The following is a 23191-nucleotide window of genomic DNA, read 5'->3' as shown; positions in this document are numbered from 1 at the left end:
TGGCTTGTTTGCAGGTGAGCAGACAGCTTCCTGGGACACATCAGCAGTTTCGCCAAAATGTGAGTTAGCCCAAGCAGTGCTCTTTGCTGCGGTGGCCAATCAGTTTCAGGCAACTGAGTTAAGTTCACATGAACTCCCATGTATGGGTGTACTCATGCTGTCCTCAAGCCCTGGCTTTGGTGAGAAGTCTATCAGTGCCTATCTCCACTTAATATTTCTGATAATGCTGACTGTGGCGCTTGCCTGCCAGCTTGTTCTCTAATTACAAATGGCACAGTCTACTTGTACACTGTGTGGTGTGCCTTTCCTTTGTAATCCTTTTAAAATTTAAAAACTCTTTAGTGACTCCTTGTTTTCCTGAAAATAAAAAGTGTAAAAGTAGTCTCTCAGCTAGAAACTTCTAGCTGTCTGCCTTATACTACTGTGAATGCTGACTTGCAGCTCACAGCTGTGGTTTGTTTCTATAAGGCTCGAAGAAACCAGGCATCTACTCTTTGGGGTCCCAGTGGGGCTGGAGGAGCTACCCTCAGTGAGCTGGAAGTGCTGAGGCTTAGAAGATGCCTCCTGAAGGGTATAACGCAATATTTTTCAAATAACTTTAAAAATCCCACCCAGCAGCAATGATGGAGCCAGTGATGACTATTTTGATTTCCCGTGACAAGTTTACACAATGTAATAAGGATCTGGCAGAACATTGGTTTGCTAATTGTATGCTCAAGTTGTGTAACAACAGTTCTTGGCCAAACTCAGAATCAAAAAAAACCCTGCAAAGGCAACTGGACATGAAGCTATGCAGGAAGCTCTTGAGCTGTTTTTCTTTTTCAAGGATATATCTGACCTTAGATCCCAACAAATGGGAAAATATGTTTTGAGGACTCTAATGTCTTGACATGTTTCTGCCAGTATAACAGAGGGAAGAGGGATTCAATGCAGCATTACCCTCTGGATGGGATGCATGCTGGGTATTTGGGAGCTTTTGAGTTCTGTTCCATACTTTGATTATTGTTTTTAGGGTGAACTAGTTCCTTGTTTTGTGCTTTTCATTCTTGTTTCTTTTCTGCATGGGTGTATTCTCTCATTTTCCATTTAAATTCCTGCCCTGGTACCTCAGTCATGGGGTTGTGCCCATGTTGCAGGACAGAGGCTCTGAACAGTCCTTGTCTGCTGGCAGCACTTTCCCAGGATCAGCATCCAGAGCTCACCACTGAGGGCAAAAGGCAAAGAGCTGTAAATAACCCCAACTGTATTTGGAGTTTTGCTTTCTTTGGGAGCCTGACTTTTGCAGAGATGGTGCAACAACAGGCAGGTATTTTGCCTTGGCCAGGACATTTCCTGGTGAAAGCAGTAATGAATTGTGAGCATGAGCTTTTTTATCAAATTCTCACTCTCTTGCCTTCAAACTGAGAGCAGAGGGGTTGTGCAGCTTTATCAGGCAGCACAAGGAGACCTAAAGTTCACTGAGCCACTATGACCTAATGCAAATGTGTTTTGATTCCTCAGCTCATGTTGGGCAGCTGTGTTTGTACGAAGAGCTGTTCCTCCACAATTCTTTAGAACATACCTCCAGGGGTGCAGGTGGAGAGGCTGTTTTTTCCTGACCATTCCTGCCACCACATCGATCTGCTTTCATTAACAAATAACCAAATCAAACAAACTCTCCAGCCTTTCATTTCAAAGACTGCAGCAAACCACACCAAGGTTGCACCAGTCTGCGAAGTAGGCTGACTTTGCAGCTAACTGTCTTACGGTAAGTCAATAATGTAGGGGTTGTTTTGGTTTTTTTTGTTGGCTTCAATGCAAACCGGTTACAAGACATATGGAGAAGTCTTCAGTGGGTTTTGTTTTGCTTTTTCTTTAAGATTTTGAATTACCTCTCTCATGTATTTATGTGGCTGCTAATGCACTTCTGATGCACTGATAGGTTGGTGTTTTGCTCACTGATGGGGATAAACAGTGTTCTTCTATGTGCAGCACAGTGAAGGAATGAAGAAAGCAAATGTTATATAGGGCTTCATCTCTTATCTAAGCAGCCATTGTTGGTGCAAGAAGCCAGAACTCAGGTAAGGGGAAAAAAGGTAATATCTGTTCTCTTCTTGGTCCTCTGGCAGGACTGCTTCTTTCTCTGTCTTCAGTTTTACCATATTTTGGATTTAATTATACTTAAATCTCTCTGAAAGACTTGTTCATTGGTGAGTTTTTTGTGAAAAAAGTACTTCTCACTATGGCAGCTGTGTGAAGACTTACTGCTTTTCTTTACTAAGGGAAGAAGCAATGTTTTGACTTGATGCAATGTCATTTTTTCTCAGGAAGGTGTAAAAATCATAATAGCATATGTGCCCAAAACCCTAAAATAGAAAACAATTTCAAAATTAATTTCAAACTTTTCAAAATTAAATATTTTGGAGTATTGTTTTAAAATAAATACCTTGGTTTTGAAACTTCCTATTGGGTTTTGGGTTTTTTTGAGGTAAACCAAAATTATAATGTTCTACTGTAACAACCTATCAAATTTAGTGTTGATTCAATCTTATGATGAGAGGGGATAAATATTTTGTCTGCAAAATTTTTTTTTTAAGTTTACTAAGCATTATTACTTCCCAAAGACTGCCTATAACTTTCTGTCTCATCAAATAAAGTTTGATTGACCGCTGGAGTGAGAAATAGGCTGGATGTTCTGTTTCTACTGCAGGTAGAAAATTCAGATGAGCTTTGAATATTGATGGTTTGCAGTTTCAACAGGCTAGTCAAAACTTTGAGAAGAGAGGATTCACTTCACTAAAACGCTTATGTGAAGGAGGCTTAAAGGCGTGTGAAAATGAATTGGTTACAGGCTAATAGATGGGGCTGCTTACTCTTATGGTCTTGTTTGTTGTTTTACATGCTTTATAGGAAGAGTTCTTTCATGCTTTTATTTCTAGAAAATATTTTGGGGAATACTTCTAAGCAGTGAAGAACAATAGCAGGTCTTTATTTGTCACATTCAAAATGATTTATGAGCAACTTCTAAAACAGAAACCATGCACAGTCATGGTTAGTACTCCTGATAAATAAGTGGCAAAAAAACCCATTGTGACTTCTGGTTCTCAAAGTTATGAGCTGAATTACTGCTAAATGTGTGATTGCCCCTTTCTAGATGCACTCTTTAGTGCCTTTGTGTTGTAAAGCAGATTTATATGCATATTGGAAAAGACATCTCTGTAAGGATACTGGTATAACTGTGATAGCTTTTTGAGTGTTTATTGCCTGTCCATGTGCTGTAGATGGACACCTTCACCATGGAGAAGACTCTGCTAATGCACCTGGTCCTGCTGAGCCTGGTGATTGGGAGCAGCCAGGGGTGCTACTGTGAACATTACCCATGGGGGCCGTGGTCTGCCTGTTCACAAACCTGCAATTATGGCACACAAACCAGGCACAGGTAGGGCCAAGCTATCTCAGTACTTCTATGTTTCTGTTTATTCTCTGTGAAAATACCAGTTCTGGGAAGGGGGACTTGTGTCTGAAGCTCTGCCTTCCACAGTATGCTGAGAAAAATTGTCACGTTCAAGTGTTTACCAGATAAATAATCATCTTTTAATTGCAAGACTTAAAAATTACAAAATCATGTGTGTAGAACATTACTGCCCGTGGTGGGGGGATTGGAACTAGATTATCTTTAAGACCCCTTCCAACCCAGGCCATTCCATGATTCTATGGTACAGTGCTTCCAAACAACCAGTATCTGCCAATATACGTAGTGAGGTGAGTACAGCCAGGTCCTTGAATTCAGCCCCTGCAAGCACACACGGCTGGCATTCAGTGCCCTGCGGTGGGAGCTCTGTCCAGCACAGAACAGTCCATGGGAGGAGTGACCTCCAGCATGTCAAGCCTACAGAAACTTCCTGCCTGCATCATTAGTTTTATGACAACAGTTAAAGTCAAATAAAGATTCAGCAGCATCAGATTGGATGCAGCTCTATGGTATAATCTAAACTTGTGATAAATCCCCTCTTTTCCTCCTGGCTCTGTCTGTACCTGTCCTCTGGGATGTCTGAAGTGACATGAATCAAAAAGAATTGCTCTTTAAACTTCAGACGTATTTAGATTTTTCTTGTAATCAACATTCTGCAACTGCATATTATGTCTCAACATTTTTAGCTGGGCTCAAATAACTTTGTCAGCCTTCACCCACAGTTAAAGAACACCTACGATCTGTCTATTCTTTCCTAGGATAACTTGTTATTTTTTTTTTTTTAGGCAAATAAGAATGGATGAATATTATAGCCAAAACTTCTGTGACCAGCTGTGCAAAAAGCAGGAATCTCGTGCATGTAACCAGCAAACATGTCCTATCAACTGTCAGCTTGGAGACTTTGGCCCTTGGTCAGAATGTGACCCATGCATTAAAAAACAAGTAGGTAGAAAATGTATTATATGTGTTAAATGCAAGAAATTAGGCTTAAGAGATCTCCTTGTTTCAACTTTATGACAATTGATCAGTAAAATGGCAGTTTAAGTCAAGAAGGGAAATTGGTTATGAATTATACAATAGAAGACGGAGGGAACAAGTTAAAATAAGCAGACCAAATCAGAAAGGGGTGATTGAGTAGAGTAAATTCATTTATGAGAACTTGCTTCAAAGTTTCCGCTGCCATAATTAAAGGTGAGTTTTTCACATAACGAATAAACTAAGCTGTAAAGTTTGCATGTCTGTTTAAGCAGGAGCAAGTCATGGCATCTCATCTTAACCATATCATTCTGTATGTTCTAAAGCAAGAAAAATAGAATTGAATCATCTGTTGAAAACAGTTAGCCAACCAATCCTAAGCCCCACTGGCTAGAAATGCTCAGGCTGTATCTTACACTTATAGTCAGGATCAGTTTGAGGTTGCTGTTAAGAAATACAGAGCACCATTCCCCCAACCTTCACAGCATATACAAAAAAAAACCCAGGTGCAAATGCTTAGTCTTTGTATGACAAAGTCCTAGACAGTGTTTTTTCCTCTTGGGCTTTTGTCTGTTGACTGATGGTAGACTTAGAGGTGAGACAGTGGAGACGGAAGAAGTGAAAAGTCATGTTCAAGTGAATTTGACCTATAGAAAGCAAGCAAGCCCTGTCAAATCTAAGGTTGTAGAGGGTAGAAGGGAGTGGAGTGCAGATTGTTTGGGGTAGTTATATGTCTGGTGGGTCTGAGGTTTGAAGATGACCATGATAGCAGCTCTGAGATCCTGTACAGCCTACAGCTCTCTAAATGTACCCCACAGCTTCAGAAATCAATTCTTGAAAACCAATCCTGAAAAACCTGTCAGACATCATAAGTATATCTTTACATACATATATAACTTTCTGATGCCCATACAGGGTGAGAAAGCTGTTCTAGATGTGAGATGTGAGCCATCCACATGACTTCCTGTCTTGCAACTGAGGTGGACAGTGTCAGGGCAGAGCAGGAGAAACAGTGAGAGTCTGGGAGACAGGACGTTTCAAGAGCTGGAAGGGAGCATTTTTCTCAGTTGAACTGATTTCAATATCCTCTTAAACATCTGAGGGTCTTACCTTGCATCCATACATAAAAGCATTAATTTTTACTAATTTTAAGTATTGATGCAACATATATGCTTCTTCAAGCAAAAGGTGCTTTTTTGGACTATAATCCATTTTCCCCTCCAAACTATAAAGATCATTGCTTGTGATCCTTAACAACCAACAGAATGGAGGATGTGATTTACAAGGTAAGAGTGAAGACTAGTGCAAGCAAGTTCCCACTGAGGTGGAGGGATGAAGAAATGGAAGCTCACACAGATAATATAGTGAGTGTTATGGATCTGACATGGTGTACAAAGAAGCATCGTCTGAGGCTTGAAAGCCTTCCAGTGTTGCTCCCCTCACTCTCCCTTTATAGTCACTTGGTTACTGGTTCTAGAATCTTCCTCCATTTTTTGTCTCCAGGGTCTGTCTGCAGGGAGAGAAGTGACAGAAGTCTGCAAGGGACCATGCTTTTCCAGTGGGAAGAATTCTTAGATGTGGAACTGTTCAGTCACATGCAGACAGGTCTCACCAGAAGTCCCTTGAAGTGAAGTGGAAAACATATCTGAAGTGCTTTGTCTAGAATCCTTCAGCTTTATTGTTCTGCATGAAGGGTACTGACTTGGGGAAAGAAAACCCAGTGAGCTGCAGATTTTGCTCCCAGACCTTTTTTAGTAACAGAAATTTTCAGGAAAATCATTTTTGTCCTCCCCAGTCATCCAGTGCTCTTTGGACAAGGGGCCCCACATGTGGGAACCAAGCCAGCTGGTTAGGGGATACATGGCACTGTTCAGACTATTTCTATTTCAATAGAGATGGTAAAGAACAGGAAAAATCTGTGTAAGCCTGTTCACACACACTTTCCTCCTGTACATTTAAAACTGAAGATACAGGGACTGAACTTTTGATTCCTTCAGTGCTGAAGACCAGGCTATCTACTGTTAAATCATGTATGCTCCATCAGGGCTATTGATGCTCTTGGATGTCAATTCCCTGCCTGCCTTACCTGGAATGGTAGAATATAAGGACAAGAATAACTGATTATTTCCTTCAGGGCTCTGGTTTTGACTGATCTTCAGCAGCACTGAGGCATGTGGCTCTGCCTGGAGCTACAAAACCTGCTCACACAAACAACCCTGGGTTATTTCTTCTGCTTTGCAGTTTCGTACCCGGACACTCCTGCGACCATCCCAGTTTGGGGGTCAGACCTGTACCGAGCCGCTGGTGGATTCCCGCCCATGCTACCCAACTAAGCTCTGCAACATAGTGGAAGTTGATTGCAAGAATAAATTTCAGTGTGAAAGTGGTAATGATAATCTCCATTGTTTAACTGGTGCATTACTAATCAAAAGATTGGACACTGAGACAAAAAAGATCCAAATGATCCAGATCTTGCACATTCCGTACATAAATTCCGAGGAAGAGAGACCAGGGAGAAAAGCCTGTGTAAGGATTTTATATGGGTTGGTAGAAGCTTATGTTTACCATTTCTTTTGTAAGTAATTAAAAATGCAATATCTAGCCTGGCATGTCACTATGATCATGATAGCTAAACAGTAGCACTGTCACAATAATATTTCTTTGCACAAATTTTTCATGTACAAACATACCCATAGAGTTTCTCTGAACACAGATTCTCACTATTTTTATTAGGCTTGTGGCAATTTCTTGTTTGCTTCAATTTAAATATACCTGATTAGCCTCAAAGAAACTTTATCCACACATTCTTCTGCTAAACTTAAAATAAAGCCTTTGCGGGCTTCAAAACAAGGCAAAACTGGTGGAATTGAAAAAAACATTTCTAAATTGGAATAATCCAGGCATTATACTGCCTCACTGCTGACGTCTATGGCAAGTTCACACTTTTACTAGGGGAAAAGACAAGACTGCCCTTTTCTTCATTCAGAAATGACGAATCCTTGCTGCTGCTGTTTCTCTGGTGCAGGTCGTTGTATTTCAAAAACCCTGGAATGTAATGGAGAAAATGACTGTGGGGACAACTCTGATGAAAGAAACTGTGGAAGGAAAAAGACTGTGTGTAACCGAAAGTATGAGACCATCCCCGGTGCACAGTTAATGGGCAGTGGGTAAGCCAAGTTTGTTTATTTTTTCATAAACTTAAGATTGTTATCTCACTAATTTACATAAAGGAAATAATTCCCAGCTAGCATGTGAGAGTATTCATTAAAACATATAATCTCTCAAATTAAAATTATCAAGAAATTATAAAAATACAATAAAACCATCAGATTAGGACTTGCCCGCTGCATCTTCCAGTGTTGCTCTGGCACTGCTGGCATAGCAGATGAAGAGCTGTCAGGGAGCACTGCCTCTGAGCAACCTGTCCTGTCTCACAGCAGCCAAAATATCATGTATGGGAGACTTCCAGCTCTTGGAATTACTTACCCATACACTGTGCCAAGTGCTTCAGAAATTTTGAGGATGTTCCTCTAAAGGGTTGTTTGTCTGTGTTACGTTTCACATGATACCAACCCCTTCCAGGCTACTAATTTAAGCAGTATAAACTTTAAACATGGGATGCCTGTCCCAGGTAGTCTTGCATTTTTAATTGAATTTTCATCTCAGTGTGCTCCAGTAATATAATTTATGGTGGAAATGAACAACTGCTTGTTCTTTTTCCCAGACCATTTTTAGGTTTCTCTGTTTTAGACTGACTGTCTCATGCTGACATTGGGATTATCAGTAGGGTGAGACAGTGCTGGGAGGTAGGAAACTGCATTGATGCTACTGTGTTTTTCAGGTGAATTCAATGTGAATGAGAAGTTCTTGTAGAGGAGTTTCTTTCAAGGCAGTAACACAACCCAGATGCTCATACTCCTACAAAAGCTTCAATATATCTACATATCATGAAATGTTTCAAGTCCATATGTTCTTCTGGGGTTGTTTAATCTCTGGGAATAATTTTTTGTTAGGTTTCACATTCTGGCAGGAGAGAGCCGAGGGGAAGTCCTTGGCAACTCATTCAATGGAGGACAATGTACCACAGTGAAGCGCAATGAGACGAGGAAATTGTATCGTGTCCCGGCGAATCTGGAGGCTGTCAGCTTTCAGGTACTCTCAAGCAGCAGCTCCTAGCTGAAAAGCCCTTGCTGTAACCCCAATCCAAGTTATGTGCTCAAGTCTTAGGTTAGTACTGTGTTTTAGGACAAGATTTCTCAGCCTGGTGAGGCTTGAACATGCCTCAGTTGATGTGTGGAAGTGGGATATATTTTGTGGCTCACTGAATCATATATCAGAGTCAACATGATTGATTTGAGCTTCTCCTGCTTCCCTGTGGCTGTGTCTTTGTTCTGACTTGGTACCAAGGACATCATCTAGCCAGAGGCTTGTTCAAGTCCAAAGCTTATTCTACTGTCACTACTGTATCCTTGAAGTACAAAAGGCTGCATCTCCTAACTCCAGCTTCCTTCCTGTCAGCCTCGGGACAGAGTTCCTCCCTGAGCCATTTCAACCCCTCAGTCCCACCTGTTTACTGCCCAGCCCTTCCACAGAGCAGCAAAGAAAGAAGGCAGACACCAACTTTGGGAGGCAGGAGGACAAAACATACACAGTCTGGAGAGGAGGCTTGCAGGACAGGTTAAGGGAAAAATGAACCTGGTTTGTATATCATAAAAAATCTGAGAACTAGTGATTTGTCATTTTTTGTTACACACTGATATTTAGAAAATACTTTGAATACTATGCTTGGGGCACAACATCTGGCTGTATACATATGGGCAGGCCCTATCTGAAGCCAATAGGTACTGCACTGAGAAGGAAAGAGTGCAGGTTGAGGAAAAAAGCTCAACTAATGGATGAAAACTGAACTGCTGGTTTTTGTCACAATTGTGTGGTGTTAAAATTACTTTAACAGGAGCAACTGAACAAAGGACACCTTACTATGCTCAATGGAAACTGAAGTTAAATCAGCCGTGACATGTAGACTTTGTCAATAATGGAGAAAAATTACTGTGGGCAGAAATATTCAGAGGGGAAAACCAATCCTTGGTTTGCCCAGGTCTATAGCTGTGAGGTTCATTAAGTTACTTATGTCCATTTGCAGGACTATTAAGGGTTTGTGAATCTCACCTTTGAGAATGCATCTATATCTTTTAACATTTAGAGCAGCTTTTGGTGTAGAAATGTCCTTACAGAAGGAGCAGATCTTCCCCTTGGAATTCCGGTGTATTTTCATGCAAAAGTGTATGACTTGTAAAACAGAAGTGTATTGGGAGAATGGACCACCTCACCTCCAAAGGTCCTTAGCAGCCCTATTAATTAAACAAGTCTAGAGGAGGGGAAAAAAAGTCACATCTTTCAAAATTCCATAGGGATTTGCCTGAATTTTGGAAAATAAGTAATTTCTAATGTGATACGAATGTTGTCTTGGTGCTTTGCCCAACACCCCCATTAAGGTTTACCAACTTGATTAGGCAGGTTTGCTCGCAGTTCCTCATCACCCGCACTTAGACCATCATGTAGTATGGGTGAAACACTCCAAATATACTCTCAGACTCTCCCCTGGAAACCTGTTCATTCTTCTAGCTGGGAGTTAAGAGGAAAGGTCAGAAAACATCAAGCTAGAAGCCACAGGGCTGGAAAGTAGTCATAGTGTGGACATAACATGAATGTCTGACATTCTTTCAAAAGTATGTTGAAATACTTGTCAGAAATTACTCCTAAACTTTGGGGCATAGGGGTGGGGAATTTTACAAGAAAGTGTTACATGTTTTGTTGTTGTTGTTGTTGTTGTTGTTATACAAATGCCTACTAGAATGTCTGCTTCTTGTATTCATCCTGTCTATTAGCCTTTCTCAGCTTCATCTTTTGTTTTCAGAACAGTTTCATAGCTTACTTCCAGGTCTCCTATAATCAGACATGTTTTTGCCATTAATAGAAAAACTAAAAGAAATCAAGAATTCATCTCTTAATAGGTTTCTGCTTCAGATTAATAATTTGGGCAAATGTATCTTGCTTTACTGAATCTCCAGGTAATAGATGAAGAGGATGATGTCACATCAGACTTCTACAAGGATTTAACTCCCCTGGGTGATGGTGTTTCTCGAAGTAGTTCATCCAGTCATAGTGCTCGAAGATCATCTGGTATACCAATTTTATTCTCAAAAAAGACACGGGTTCAAGTTACATCATCTTCCTCCTTCAAGAAAGCTATTAAAGCCTCATATGAAAAGGTAATTAAATCTTGTCTTTAGTTTCTCTCTTTCAATTGATTCCTATCTGGTCATTTCAGAACTGAGCTACCAAAGGCTACTTTCCTTATCAAGGCATTGGCCCACTAGAATTATACATTAAAACGTTCCTCTTCTGATACTACAAGATGTTCTTGGTTGCAACATACCTTCTATAATGCAACATGATTTTCTGGGTTTAGTACAGAAATCATAGGCTTATTCCATTTTAAAAAAGCATAGATTTGACATTATCAGATTGGGTAAGCCACTTCTTTCCCTATCCTAATTATAGATTAAGAGGGCACAATACCTAACAGTAGCAGACAACCCTAAAAATAAAGGAACTGCACTCATTCATGTTAAACATATGCATGTATTAAGTATTAATCTACATTAGCTCTTTATCTGGTAACTAACTTGCATATTGGAATCTTGTGTTTGCCAAGACACACTTGCTCATAAAGATAATTTCAGAAATAACACATCCACAGAAAAGTTTCTCTCAACAGAAAACATTTTTCCCTAAGGTTCTGCACTTTTAATGCAAGTGAATACTACGGAGTATAAAATTATGTACTTCTTTAGTTTAACAGCAATAAAGGATGGGCTATGGGAAAGGCCACAGGACTGAACAAATCTAAGGACTGTTGAAACCCAGAGTTCTAGAATGGGGGGGGAGGGACAGAGGAACTAGATGATCTTTTAAGGTCCCTTCCAACCCAAACCATTCCATGATTCTATAAAATAACATAAACCCACCAATAACTTCATCTGGTGTTGGCTAAAGACAACACAAGTTAAAATCCCTTCTTAGCGGATCCATAGCTGGAGTTTTGGGTCTTCCTCATGTTCTCTACTGTATCATAGAGTAAGCCTCATTTTTATCTGTATGTGTGTGCGTGTTCACATGTTTGTGTGTATGTAAATAAATAAGTAATATTTGTATAAATTTTATTAATGGGAGTGTGTAGATAGATATGTACTTATGTATATTTGAGAGACCTAAAAATGAATTTTTTAAAACTTTCTTAAATAGTGAAAATAGAAGTTTATATTGATAACTTAAAAGGAGGGGGAACTTACCTGGGCTTTGTGAGGTCACACTCAGACCTATATGTAAAACTGTGTGCATAAAATTTCACTTGAGCATTCCAGAGTCTTTAGAAGGCCCTAGCCATTATGCCTTTTTCCATATTGACATAGAAGAAATATGAAAACTTGATGGTTTTTAAGTTTATGTTTGTTTACCAGAAACTTTCTTTAGCTAAGTTGTCTGGTCCTCCAGTATGTCTTCCTGATTTCTGGCCCTTTAATCATAGAATCATAAAATGATAGAACAGTTTGGGTTGCAAGGCACCTTTAAAGGCCATCTAGTCCAACCACCCTGCAGTCAGCAGGGACACCTTCAACTAGACCAGGCTGATCAGAGCCCCATCCAACCTGGCCTTGGATGTTTCCAGGGATGGAGCATCCACCATCTCTCAAGGCAACCTGAACCAGAGTTTCATCCTTATCCTAAAAAATTTCATCTTTATATCTAGTCTGAATCTACCCTCTTGAAACCATTACCCCTTGTCCTACCACTGCAGACCCTGTTCAAAAGTCTGTCCCCATCTTTTTTATAAACCTCCCTTAAGCACCAAAAGCTCACAGCGAGGTCTCCCTGAAGGCCTCCAAACTGAATAACCCCAACTCTTTCATTCTGTGCTCATAGGAGAAGTGCACCAGCCCTCTAATAATTTTTCTGGCTCTCCTCTGGACCCGCTCCAACAGGTCCATGTCTTTCCTGTGCTAAAGACCCCATATCTGGATGCAGAACTCCAGGTGGGGTCACACAAGGGCAGAGTAGAGGGGCAGAATCACCACCCTTGACTTTCTGGCCACGCTGCTTTGGATGCAGCTCAGAACACATTTGGCTTTCTGGGCTGTGACTGCACATTTCCAGCTCATGTCCAGCCTTTTATGCACCAGCACCCCCAAGTCCTTCTTGCCGGGGCTGCTCTTGATGGGTTCTTCTCCCAGTCTGTACTCGTGCCTGGAATTGCAAGTGCATGCTAAAACCAACTAAGGATTTAGAATCAGTATTTGCCAAAGAGACCTGGAATTTCGTGTCATAACTGAAATGTTAGCTGGCACTGCTGAAAATTCAGAAAGTGTGGTGGAGAAGAGCATCATAATCCAACAGAAGAAGCCATGTATAAATAAGTAATTGTATAAAGTGCTTCATAATGAATCTTTCCTATCTACTGTTTGGTCATTTGCTCCTGTTTCCTGCCTCTCCTTTTTCTCCTGATCTCTTTACTTTGGCCTTGGGCTGTCAGTTTCCTTTTTCACTTTAGAAATCCCTTTTTTCAGTATTTGCTGTTCCTTTCCTTTCTGTTTAGTTCAACTCCCACATAAACAGCCTCTAGCATTAAAAAAACACAATAAGCTCTTTCAAAAGCATATATTTTTCCCTACATGTAAGAGATGTCCCTTCCAACTCAGGATATCCTATGATTCCATGTTCCCAGTGTTTGAATATTCACTTTTTACCTCTCATTAAGAGCCTGACACCTGAACTCAATAAGGTCTTTAACCCTACAGTTTCATTTTAGTTTTAGTAGAGTGATAAATTGTGGAGCTTTATAACAGTGAGTTAGGATCCAAAATACTCACTTCCAGATTGGTTGCAAACAACCCATAGATGATCATAAGGTGAAGCTTTTCATCTGAAACTTGTGGCTGTCTTATCAATTGCTGTTGTATTTTTTTATGGCAAGAATCCTTTTGGATTGGTGGGTGCCTGATGAGTCGTATTTTTTATTGAAATACAAATATTGGAATATTGGCTATATACTCCGACAATGTAAGGAAGCCTTCAAGAACCTCACAGAACTCTTGGAAAACCCAGAGCTAGTTTGTCCATGGTTAAAGCATCATGATATACAGGATTATTTAGTTCTTGCAATGTATATCAGGATACACTCTTGGTTCCTCTACTTTCTGCATTTAACTCCCTCTGAAGGCGCTAAGACTCCCCTTTTCTTATTTCTAGAATTCCAACTTTATTAGAGTCCATAAAGTAATTTCTGTTGCAAACTTCACAATGAAAGAGTCAGATCTGCATCTCTCAGACGTCTTTCTAAAAGCACTTAACCACCTGCCCCTGGAGTACAACTATGCTTTATACAGCAGAATATTTGATGACTTTGGCACTCATTACTACACCTCTGGGAAGATGGGTGGTTCCTATGACATTCTTTACCAGTACAGCTCTGAGGAACTGCAGAACTCGGGTACGTAATCTTTAATAAGAAAATATTTGTTTACCAGTTTTTCTTATCACTACTTTTAGGTCTTACACCATGTTCTTCAACAGCAAGAAATTCTTTAGACTCTCACAGACATAAGAATTACTCACTCTGCCTACATACAGAGCAAGAAGAAATTTTTGCTCTACACTGTCTTAATTTGAAAAGTTTAAGAGATTCTTTATTTGGTAAATGTCACTGTGTTCAGGGAAGCCACTTAAGACATTCAGATCAAGACCACAGGTCACCAGAAAAAGGTGTTCCAGCATAGAGTAGTGTGGGACTCAGAGGTCTAAGTGGTACTTTTTGAGATACAGTTAATAAAGTTTATGGTATGGATTAGAAATTACTCTAAAATTTTCTCATGACTGCCAGACTGTCAAAATGAAAAAGCAATACCAGAGAAATGGAAATCTAAGGTTAAAAGCTGTGATCTTTAATGCCACTCCTGTAACTTACATGGCCAATGAAGGGTAAGCATGACTCAGTCCAACACTCTTTGTACCTGGGGAAGCAGTTGTCTGCAGAAGTGAAGTTTCCAGTGCTGGATGAGGAGCAGGGAAACCTGCTGGGTCATCTCAGTGCAGGCACCCTGGGGGCAGGGTGCCTGCCACGTATCATGGTTGTGGTGATGAAGCTGCTGCTCTGTGTTATTTCTAGGCCTGTCAATTGATGAGTCAACAGAGTGTGTCCGAACAGAAACCATAAAGCGTGTGCTCTTCCGGAAGAAAAAGAAAGTCAGTACCAGCTGCACCACAAACAGGATGACTGTGAGACATGAAGGTGACCATGATGAGAACAGGGACCATGTCCTGTTACTTACCCTGAGAGATACCATTCCTCTCAGCTGCTCCAGGTGACCTCCCAGCTTTGTTGAGCTATGGATGCTCTTCCACCACTGTCAGAGGAGCCAGTATTTCATTGTCTGCATCTGATGCAAGCACTGAAATCATCACTTTACTTGTAAATGAAATTATGATGTAGGAGCAGTCTTCCTCTCCTCTGGAATACCATCATTAGTTATCCCGTGGCACTGGCTCTCCAGTCAGTCACGGATCTGACAAACATTCCCCATGGCCTTGGGTCCAGGGCCAGGCATGCTAAACTGGAAGATAAGCACAAGTAGAAATGCGTGTTCGTAATTGAGCCTCTGATCTTCTTTAAGGATTGATCAGGACTCATTGAGAGAGTTGGGCAGCAATAAGACACTACCTGACCTTCCCCTCCCACCTTCCTTATGCCAAGCAGACATCTAGGTACAGGAGCGCCAGAAATGTGTCTCAGAAACTGCAGAAAGCTGGTGCATTTTTCATGAGAATGGCAAGAATCATGTTCTTCATCACTAAGAATAGGGATTTCATCCCGTCCACCGTATTTTTGTCATCATTAGTCGATCAATTTCTGTTACCTGGGTGTTTACAACTGGCACTAAATATCCTGCCTTGCAGTGTGTTCTGGAGGAAGCATTTTCTGTGACTGTCTTATGCAGTTCTGAATATCTCCATGGCTCATGACTCAAACACATGTGGAACCTTATGGCAGGCTGCTGTCACAGTGTCATAGTGGGGATTGTTTTTCCGAGCTTAGGCTTAATTTTGCCAAGGGTAGTTTCAAAAAATAAATCTTAATGTATTCTTTTATATCCTTTTACACTTTTTCTTAGAACTCTGTTGTTGCATCCACTGTCTTTGGAGGCCATTGTCTGAAAATACTATGATTAAATCCCCTTTCAGGTTCCATTTTGGAGTCATCAGAACGGTCAGTCTCCCTGGTAAAAGGTGGCAGGTCGGAGTATGCAGCAGCTCTGGCCTGGGAGAAAAAGGGGGCTTTTCCAGGACACACAGTTTTCACAAACTGGCTGGAATCAGCAAAGGACAATCCTGTGGTGATTGACTTTGAGGTAAGAGAAGAATAAGAAAAACACTGAGATAGCAATGACTCACGAGTTAGCAGCTCTTCAGAGAGCTCTGCAGGTGCTCTTTCATGTAAATAGGGATGATGCTGTTTGTGATATGAATGCACATACATACAGGATTAACATAAATATACAAAATATTTTTAGGACTACTTGTTTGGGTTTATAAGCCACACCAGGTTTGCTTGGTCCGTGGACAGTGGGAGTAAGATCAAGGAGTATGAATTGATTGCTCTGGCACCAGCAGGGTGGCATGAGCAGGGGTTAGTTACTGTGCAGGAAAACAGTGCATGATGCTGGAAATGCTTTTTTTCCCTGTGATCATCCTCTTGTAAGGCATATGTTGCAAAATGTGTCAAATAGGTGAACTGAAACAGAACAGCAATCCCCTGTGTCTCTCTTCTGCTCATTCAGCCCAGCACACCACTGCTGCTGTGAGTGCACTGAGCTGTCTCCCTCCCTGGCTGGCACAGCAGCCCCTCAGCAGCAGAAGCAAAGCACTTGAGGCAAAAAGCAAAACCTGCCTGAATGCAGCATGCAGTGAGGTTTCTCCCGCTGCATCTGCTGAGCTCCTGAAGGTGGTGTAGGGAAGTCTGACATGGCAGACTCTGGGTGTAAGCAAACCCCATATCATCTATAGTGTCCTCAATTTTAAGACATAATATCACAGAATATGCTGAGTTGGAAGGGATCCAGAAGGATCATCGAGTCATGCACAGGACCATCCCTAAGAGTCACACCATCTGCCTGAGAGTATCATTCAAATGCTTTTTGAACTCTGTCAGGCTTGGTGCTGGGACTACTTCCCTGGGGAGCCTATTCCAGTGCCCAACCACCCTCTGGGTGAAATACCTTTTTCTATTATCCAACCTAAACCTCTCCTGACTCAATTTCAGGCCATTCCCTTGGGTTCTGTCACTGCTCACAAGAAAGAAGAGATCAGTGTCTTCCCCCCCCCTTCCCCTCATGAGAAAGTTGTCACTGCAATGAGGTCTCCGCTCAGTCTCCTCCAGGCTGAACAGACCAGGTGACCTCAGCCGCATCCCACTTGGTTGATTTTCCCCTGGCTCACAGAGCCCTAAATTGGGGAAATAAAAGCAGTATGAATGGGATAATATAGATGTATAGCACTGTCATGCTCCTTTAAAGTATCCATAACTTTCAACATGTCCAACTCCTGTGTGATATAGCTTCATATGTAGGCTCTAGTGCCTTTAAAATCCTTCTGCTACACCCAGAAGGACCCTGATGTGTTAAGGTATCTGCTTACTGAACTTGTCTACCAGGTGTCACCCATTGTGGATCTGGTGAGGAACGTGCCATGTGCCGTGAACAAACGCCGCAACCTGAGGAGAGCCCTGAGGGAATACGTGGGCAGGTTTGACCCTTGCCAGTGTGCCCCATGCCCAAACAATGCCAGGCCTGTGCTCTCTGGGACAGAGTGCCTTTGCCTGTGCCAGGCTGGCACCTATGGCAAAAACTGCGAGACACGAGCTCCAGGCTACAAATCAGGTATTTGGGGTGACAGTGTCATAATGTAAACATGGTCTTTCTGGCGTCCATTTGTCAGTGATTAATCTGACATAACCTTCCCTTACTAAATCCATAGCACTTCTTACCACATGCCAATGTCCACGAAGTATAGGAATAAAGGTAGGATTAAAGATAAAAGAATCAAACTGAATAAGCACATCTCAAAAGATATTGTAAGACAAAAGATTCCTTAGCTACGTGATTAAGATAATAGTGAATGAGTTGTTCAGCGATAAGGGTGAAGTTGAGATCAAAGGTTATTAATGCAAAAATTAAGAAACCATTCCTTAGTTTTCCCTATAGTGTGTTATGCTTAAGACCAAATGGCTAATGAAGATAAAAACTGTTGATTACAGTATAGAAGGAAAACGCAGTTGTCATAAGGAGAGGGAACATAATCATGGTTCTGGAGAATTTAAAGAACAGTTTAATGCAAAATCATATTTGAATGAAATTGTCACCAGTGCCATACCCATGGGAAACATATGTTTATATTCCAGGATCAAAAGTGGGCACAATAGAAAGTCACTTAAGTAGCTACAGGTCTCATTATCTGATCCCAATAAAGAAATATTTTGAAATAAATAAACAGCTGAAGATACACGGTTAGAAATGGATGTAGAAAGTATATTGTATGCTGTAAAGAAAGGGTGTGTACAGATAAAATATGCCAGGGGTTAAGAGAAGTCAGTAGTAGTAGTGTTTTAATTTAACTGGCATAGGATTTAGATTTGGGGTTTAAACATGGTATTAGAGCTCATATTTATTTAAAAACTCATTAAATACTGACCTATCTCAGAATGTTGTCAGCATCATGAAAACTCACGCATCTGTATGTGCAATAAAAATAAAAAATAAGCTGCTGCTGGGTTTCGATGTTACTTGCAATCAAAACTAGAAAGGTAGATATATTTTAGGTTTTCATGAAGCAGTTTGGAATTTGGGTGGCCACCTTTTGGAAAACTTGGCACTTTAGATACAATCTACTCTCTTAACCGTAACAATTTTAAATCCTTTGAAAAAGGCTATTATGAATTTACCATTATCCCTCTCATATGTGGCCTTAAAAGAAATATTGTGTATGGTACAGATCTGCCAAAAGATGGTGTTTCTTTTATTTCTTGCAGTTGCTGTAGATGGCAGATGGGGTTGCTGGTCTGAGTGGACTTCATGCGATGCTTCCTTCAAAACAAGAAGGACGCGAGAATGTAACAACCCCTCTCCAATGAACGGTGGGAAGCCGTGTGAAGGAGAGAGGGAAGAAGAAGAGGACTGTTATATCTCTGTGTTCTTAGACAGGTAAGAAAATAGTAGATCAAAGGAACTCCATAGTCATGGGACAGCTAAGAAACCCTCCAGAGTAGCTCTGTGACTATCAAGGAGAAATAGCAGACAACGCTCCTCTCTGAACTCTTGTGGTGGAGCAGAGAGAAGGAAAAGTCTGAAAATCTCTGCAACTTGATGCAAATTTGGTTTTATTAATTGTTTATTCCTAGAAAATTGCTGATGAATTGCATACTGAAGTATGCCTGTAGTTCTTGTATGCTGGTTTGCGCAGCTTTTTGTCCAAAGTTATCTACTTTCATTCATGGGAGTTCACAATTTCCATTTTTTTACTATCAGATCCTCTTCTCTTAGCAATTTAGATCTGAACACAGTCTCAGAATCCTGATGAAGCTACCAAGCTTTTCGTATTCCCACTTTAAGTATGCATGATTTACTCGTTTTGTATAGTTTCAACTTCAAATTCTAACCCCAAACTGGCTCAGGTTTTTTCATTTTCAAGTGCAAGGCTTCAATCTTTCTGCTGGGACCAAGAGCTGAAGCAAGATTTTCACTATCCCTGCTGTAGTGGCTGCAGAGGAGATTCCAGAGTGAATAGGAGAGGATGACAAGCACTGGGTTCCACGGTTCTTTGTTATTCATCTCAGTCAGACACTGTGGGCTGTACAGCTCCGTGCTGACGGAGGCCAGCCTCCTTTAACCACTGCCTCGTGGCAACAGAATTACGGGGACTGCTTAGAGACTTCCTGTTATGCTGTTCTTTGACTCTTTTTCTTACTCTATAAAAATATGTATTTAATTATGTTGATAGATGTATTTAGTACTTTTTTATTGCTCTGACATTCTTCCTCCTATCAACACCTGCAGTTTTTTGTCCACAGTCTCTTACTTGACAGAATAAAGTTTTCTCACTGTGGGGGACAGGGGACAGGACACACTTGCAGCTGTCCTGACCAACATTCCTGACATTTTGCCATTGTTATTTGGTGACACCAATGCTTCAGATACATCCTTACAGCAATTTTTCCCTTTTCAGAGGTGCTCCTTGTATAAATGATGATGAAGCCAAAAGAGAAGAGAATGTCTTGACTGGTGAACCTGAGTCTGGATGTTCCAGGCCAGACCCACCAGAACATGGCTTTATCAGGGTGAGCATGAAAAATGATACAGAAGCAAAGTGTAGTAGCTGCAGAGATGGGAAATTTTACAGCTTCTTTGCCTGATATCCAAGCTAGCTACTGTGCTTGTGAGTGTGTTGCTATGTACGTGGTGTTCTGTGGGACTCTAATCCACCACAGTACATCAGCAACTGAAGAAAAGTCAAGGTAAAACCCATTTCAAGTGGTCCTTGAATTCTTGTTTTGTAATCATGACATCAGTTAGTGCAACTGGACAAACTTATCATTATATTGGTGAGTGGATGACTCCTATTCAAGGGTAAGAAAAGCATGAATTTATTACATCTTATCAGGGTTTTGCCACTGTTTCCTTTCATAATTTCCAGTCTCATTACCATAGATTTTTGAGGGACTTTTCGGTTTCTTTTTTTCTTTCTTTTTTTTTTTTTTCATTTGTAGAATGAAAAGAACCAGTATGCTGTGGGGGAAGAAGTTGAAATTGCCTGCGTGAGTGGTTATAGTCTCATTGGCTATCAATACCTTTGGTGTCTGCCAGATCAAAGCTGGACACAGCAACATGTTGAATGCCAACGTAAGAAAGGAAACTAATTTAGCCCAGTAACAGAATAGAAGTGGAAGAAAAAGACGTGAAAAAGATTTTAATACAGGTTTTAACAAAAGAATCTGTAATGATATCTGAAAAGATTGCATTTTAAGAAGGTGTTTCATGTAGAGATGGCAAAAATATACTGAGTCACTACATCGCTCCTCTTTCAATTCAGAAGTGTTACTATTATGCGCTTTGTAAGGATATTATAATATCCAGTGCATTAGAGAACTCTCAAATGGATGCTACGAGGTCCTTCTCTTGTCTAAATTTAAATACCTTTAACAAAAGTACTCACCTTTTGTTTTCAGACTTCAGATTTCTTTAGGTTGATACAGTTATGATGAAGAAACTATTTGTATAGAAATTTGTCTACTATTTTTTATATTAAATGAATGATGTGTCTTTAACCATGACCTCCCAGGCTGCCTTGAGAATCTCCACCATAAATCAGTGCCTTGAAGTATTTATCATGCAGTTAAGATTTAGAGATCAAAATTGGCCTGTGTTTGCTAACAGGAGACATTTCAGTAGTTTTCTAGAACTTGATGTGATTTCATTGACTGAGTGTTCATTTTAACATAAAAAAAAGTTACTTGAATATGTTTAGGAGGTTTCTGTTGTCATTCATTTTGTTTAATTTACAAAAGAAAAATTAAAATGTGCTGTTAATGCCATTTCTACTATTTTTAAACTGCAAAATTAAATTACTCACATTGGCATACATTAGAAACATATTGTAATTATTTAGTTATTACTTTAAAAATATTTTAAAGGCTATGACAGTGCACTGAAAATTTCTAGACTTAATTATGTTAATTTTTTATTGGTTTTGAATGTCAATCAAATGTTCAGTGTTACTGAATGTCTTTATATGGCTCTTCAGATAAAGCATTATGACTTGCTGTAAATATTCCACACACAAGAAACACAACAAGAACTATGCTTTTTTTTATTGTTTATTACAGCCTCAGTATGCCTCAGGCCACCAATATCTGACAGTGTCACAATTTCCCCATTTAAGCAACAGTACAATATCGGTGACACCATGAAGCTGAGCTGCCAAGCTGGGTTTATAGTCAGTGGTCACACAAAGTATACCTGTGGGAAAGACCTGTCCTGGATACCTCCTATTTCGAGGTCTATTACATGTAAGAAAGGTCAGTATGCCTGCAGATACTTCACTGTTTCTATATTGCTGGTATGAACAGCACTGTTTATTTTAGCTAGCTGGAACTAGGAAGGGTTTAAGACACAGAGTGGCTGTTTTACTTTGTGCCTACTATGGTGACATATAATTTCATCCCCGAACTTCTGCATCAAATTTATAATTTTTGGGTGCAATATACTGTAAACTTTAATAATGAAATTGAGACACTGCAACTGTTTTCTTAAAAACCAAACCAAACCAAATCAAGCTGTAATAAGAAGGTTTTATGAAAGCAAAGTAGGAAAATGCAATCCATTGAAACTTCAGCTTCTCTTCTTGAACAGGATTTTCCAGTGATTTTTGCAAAAAAACTGGTGGAAATACATGTAGCATCCCAACCATGGGAGCTTGTGAAGAGACAAATGTGGGATGAATAGAAATAAATCCATTTTAGCTTTTATGGTAGGAGTGTAAGATGTTTCTGTTAATTTTCACTAGTTACAATAATTGTCACTCTTTTGTTTCAGATGTACAATCTAAAATTAGAGGTGTTTGCAATCTAGGACAAAAGCAGGTTGGATCTCAGTGTGTTTGTATGTCTCCAGAAGAAGACTGTGGGTAAGTTTAGCACATTCAGAAGAAAAGTCGAAGTTTCTGTAATAATAGACCAAGAGGCCATTATGACACAGGACAGGAAGAGCAGCAAAAAATAACTGCAAATCAAGACAACTCTCTGTTCAGATACTAGCTAGCTATTCCTCTGTATGCAAATTACAACCCCATTTGTAGCCTATGAAATAAATGAACAATTACAGAATCACAGAATGGGTCAGGTTGGAAGGAACCACCGTGGGTCATCCAGCTCAACTTCCCTGCTCAAGCAGGGCCATCCCAGAGCATATGGCACAGGACTGCATCCAGATGATTCTTGAATATCTCCAGTGAGGGAGACTCCACAACCTCTCAGGGCAACCTGTTCCAGTGCACAGTTACCTGCACAGTAAAGAATTCTTTCTCATATTCAGATGGACTTTCCTGTGCATCAGTTTCTGCCCATTGCCTCTTGTCCTATTGCTGGGCACCACCGATAAGAGTCTGGATGCGTCCTCTTGGGGCCTCCCTTTAGATACTGATAGACATTGATGAGGTCCCTCAAAATTGTCTCTTCTTGAGGCTGAATAGGTTCAGCTCCCTCATAAGAGAGCCTTTCCTCATAAGAGAGATGCTCCTGTACCTTAATCATCTTTATTGCCCTCCTCTGGATCTGCTCCAGGAGCTCCATGTCTCTCTTAAACTGAGTGGCCCAGAACTGGACACAGCACTCCTGATGTGCCCTCACCAGGTCTCAGTAGAGGGGCAGGATCACGTCCCATGACCTACTGGCAATGCTGTTCCTAATGCATACTTAATGTACCTAATTACATTAAGGAAATAACACACCATAACCCATCCTTTCAATCTACAGTGCCAACTGTACAACTGTTTCTTTTCTTTTCTTTTCTTTTCTTTTCTTTTCTTTTCTTTTCTTTTCTTTTCTTTTCTTTTCTTTTCTTTTCTTTTCTTTTCTTTTCTTTTCTTTTCTTTTCTTTTCTT

The 23191-nt window shown here is 40.4% G+C and overlaps 1 protein-coding gene across 2 annotated transcripts; it reads left to right on the top strand.

The window, feature by feature from the left end:
- Window positions 1-1327: 1327 nt before the first annotated feature.
- On the top strand, window positions 1328-22258 carry C6 (complement C6). Of its 2 annotated transcripts, none has more exons than XM_027670649.1 (17): window positions 1328-1747; window positions 1972-2060; window positions 3261-3418; window positions 4237-4393; window positions 6668-6812; window positions 7452-7593; window positions 8440-8578; window positions 10498-10698; window positions 13736-13976; window positions 14652-14774; window positions 15725-15891; window positions 17193-17418; window positions 18567-18738; window positions 19760-19871; window positions 20301-20433; window positions 21417-21608; window positions 22126-22258. In XM_027670649.1, the coding sequence occupies exons 3-17, from the start codon at window positions 3261-3263 to the stop codon at window positions 22218-22220; spliced, it is 2403 nt and encodes an 800-aa protein (XP_027526450.1). In that variant the 5' UTR covers window positions 1328-1747; window positions 1972-2060; the 3' UTR covers window positions 22221-22258. The 2 variants fall into 2 exon arrangements, with proteins under 2 accessions (XP_027526450.1, XP_027526451.1); XM_027670650.1 differs by having other exon boundaries at window positions 1955-2060.
- Window positions 22259-23191: the final 933 nt, after the last annotated feature.

Source organism: Neopelma chrysocephalum, unplaced genomic scaffold, assembly GCF_003984885.1.
Source record: "Neopelma chrysocephalum unplaced genomic scaffold, ASM398488v2 Primary Assembly neopelma1_96921, whole genome shotgun sequence".
Classification (NCBI taxonomy): Eukaryota; Metazoa; Chordata; class Aves; order Passeriformes; family Pipridae; genus Neopelma; species Neopelma chrysocephalum.
The sequence above is the reverse complement of the archived record's forward strand: the minus strand, read 5'-3'. Positions and strand labels throughout refer to the sequence as shown.

What these genes read in the sequence shown, in the direction of transcription:
- C6 (XM_027670649.1), top strand. Translation starts at nt 3,261, where the DNA reads ATGGACACCTTCACCATGGAGAAGACTCTGCTAATGCACCTGGTCCTG. An exon ending in GATGACTGTGAGACATGAAG is followed by an intron (nt 14,775 to 15,724) that starts GTGACCATGATG and finishes ATCCCCTTTCAG; the next exon opens with GTTCCATTTTGGAGTCATCA. An exon ending in ATCTCTGTGTTCTTAGACAG is followed by an intron (nt 18,739 to 19,759) that starts GTAAGAAAATAG and finishes TTCCCTTTTCAG; the next exon opens with AGGTGCTCCTTGTATAAATG.